This window comes from Calidris pugnax, unplaced genomic scaffold, assembly GCF_001431845.1.
Source record: "Calidris pugnax isolate Ruff unplaced genomic scaffold, ASM143184v1 scaffold516, whole genome shotgun sequence".
Lineage (NCBI taxonomy): Eukaryota > Metazoa > Chordata > Aves > Charadriiformes > Scolopacidae > Calidris > Calidris pugnax.
In genome coordinates this window covers 12908-15384 of record NW_015091408.1, presented here as the reverse complement: position 1 = coordinate 15384, position 2477 = coordinate 12908, and the positions used below count along the sequence as shown (strand labels likewise).

General features: G+C 62.6%; 1 protein-coding gene across 1 annotated transcript in view; it reads left to right on the top strand.

Annotated features, from left to right (window-relative positions):
• Positions 1–2477, top strand: part of NPR1 (natriuretic peptide receptor 1) — a gene marked incomplete at its 3' end in the record, with an annotated part of 47917 nt that overhangs the window by 33608 nt on the left and 11832 nt on the right. Inside the window, exons 3-6 of the mRNA XM_014961411.1 lie at positions 180–293; positions 1739–1874; positions 2009–2100; positions 2184–2319. Coding sequence (XP_014816897.1) covers positions 180–293; positions 1739–1874; positions 2009–2100; positions 2184–2319 — 478 coding nt within the window. The remainder of the gene's footprint in view (positions 1–179; positions 294–1738; positions 1875–2008; positions 2101–2183; positions 2320–2477) is intronic.

Here is a 2477-nt window from a genome sequence, read left to right as displayed (position 1 = left end):
CCCCCCACCGCTGCAGCCCCCCCAGAGGAAGGAAAGACAATTAATGGCCCCGGGTCCCGGCGCTGCCGGGGCAGAACCTGCTCGTGGGAGGGCAGAAGGGCAGGTGGGGACCCCCGGCCCCCCAGGACTGGGCAGGGTCCCCGTCCCCGTCCCCGCTGCCAGCGCTGTCCCCGTCCCAGGCCGTCACCATCATCACCTACAAGGAGCCCGAAAACCCCGAGTACCGGCCCTTCCTGGCGCGGCTGAAGGAGGAGGCGCTGACCCACTTCAACTTCTCCATGAAGGACGGCTTGGTGGGACACGGGATGGAGTTGGAGCTACTGGGAGACATGGGATGGAGCTGGGGACAAGGGAACATGGAATGGAGATGGAGATGGAGCTGCTGGGGACATGAGATGGAGTTGGGGACAAGGGGACATGGGATGGAGCTGGATCTACTGGGGGACATGGGATGGAGCTGGGGACAAAGGGAGAAGAAGACATGGCATGGAGCTGGGGACAAGGGGACATGGAGTGGAGCTGGGGACAAGGGGACATGGAATGGAGATGGAGCTGCTGGGGACATGAGATGGAGCCGGGGACATGGGGTGGAGCTGGAGCTACTGGGGGACATGGGATGGAGCTGGGGACAAGGGGACATGGGGTGGAGCTGGGGACAAAGGGAGAAGGAGGCACGGGATGGAGCTGGAGATGGGGATATGGGATGGAGCTGGAGCTACTGGGGGACATGGGATGGAGCTGAGGATGAGGGGACATGGAATGGAGATGGAAAAGGAGCTGCTGGGAAAATGAGATGGAGCTGGGGACAAGGGGACATGGGATGGAGCTGGATCTACTGGGGGACATGGGATGGAGCTGGGGACAAGGGGACATGGGGTGGAGCTGGGGACAAAGGGAGAAGGAGGCACGGGATGGAGCTGGAGATGGGGATATGGGATGGAGCTGGAGCTACTGGGGGACATGGGATGGAGCTGAGGATGAGGGGACATGGAATGGAGATGGAAAAGGAGCTGCTGGGAAAATGAGATGGAGCTGGGGACAAGGGGACATGGGATGGAGCTGGAGACGGGGACATGGGGTGGAGCTGGAGCTACTGGGGGACGTGGGATGGAGCTGAGGACAAGGGGACATGGAATGGAGAAGGAGATGGAGATGGAGATGGAGATGGAGATGGAGATGGAGATGGAGATGGAGATGCTGGGGACATGAGATGGAGCCGGGGACAAGGAATATGGGATGGAGCTGGGGACAAAGAGAGAAGGAGACATGGGATGGAGATGGAGATGGGGATATGGGGTGGAGCTGGAGCTACTGGGGGACGTGGGATGGAGCTGAGGACAAGGGGACATGGAATGGAGATGGAGATGGAGATTCTGGGGACATGAGATGGAGCCGGGGACAAGGAATATGGGATGGAGCTGGGGACAAAGAGAGAAGGAGACATGGGATGGAGATGGAGATGGGGATATGGGGTGGAGCTGGAGCTACTGGGAGACATGGAGTGGAGCTGGGGACAAGGGGACACGGAATGGAGCTGGGGACGGGGATATGGGGTGGAGCTGGAGCTACTGGGGGACATGGGATGGAGCTGGAGCTGCTGGGGACGTGGGGATGGAGCTGGGGACAAGGGGTGGAGCTGAGGCTGCTGGGGACGAGGAGCTGTGGGATGACCCGGGGCTGCTGGGGACGTGGGGACAGGCACCCCTGGCTGTCCCCAAGCCCTCTCCATGTCCCCCAGATGAACTTCATCGCGGCCGCCTTCCACGACGGGGTCCTGCTCTACGCCCAGGCCCTCAATGAGACGCTGGAGCGCGGTGGCTCCGTCACCAACGCCTCCGCCGTCACCCGCCAGATGTGGAACCGCACCTTCTACGGTGAGCACCATCCCCATCCCACCAGGGACCCACCAGCCCCCCCTCCCAGGGTGATCATTTTGGGATCAGGACCTCCCCACCCAGGAGGTGTCCACCTCACCCCACCCCCCCCCACCCTCACTCGCTGTCCTCAGGTGTCACCGGCTTCCTGAAGATCGATGAGAACGGGGACCGGGAGAGCGACTACTCCCTGTGGGACATGGACCCGGCGTTGGGGGACTTCCAGGTGAGCCCCAGCGCGGGGGCAGCCGGTCCCGTGGGGCGGCCGGGGGCCTCCTCCCACCCATTTCTTGCCCCCCCCACCCCAAGATCGTGGCCAACTACAACGGCACCACCAAGAAGATCCAGATGGTGCCGGGACGCGAGATCCACTGGCCGGGGAACGTGGTCCCCTCTGATGTCCCACCTTGTGGCTTCGATAACAGCGACCCTCTGTGCCGCAAAGGTGAGTGGTGTCCACGGGGGGGGACACACACACAACATGGAGACCCCCCCACCAACCCCTCATCGCCTTCCTCTTGCTGTGCAGCCAACCTGTCCACCCTGGAGGTCCTGTCCCTCGTGGTCAGCCTGATCCTCCTGGCCATCACCATCACCTCCTTC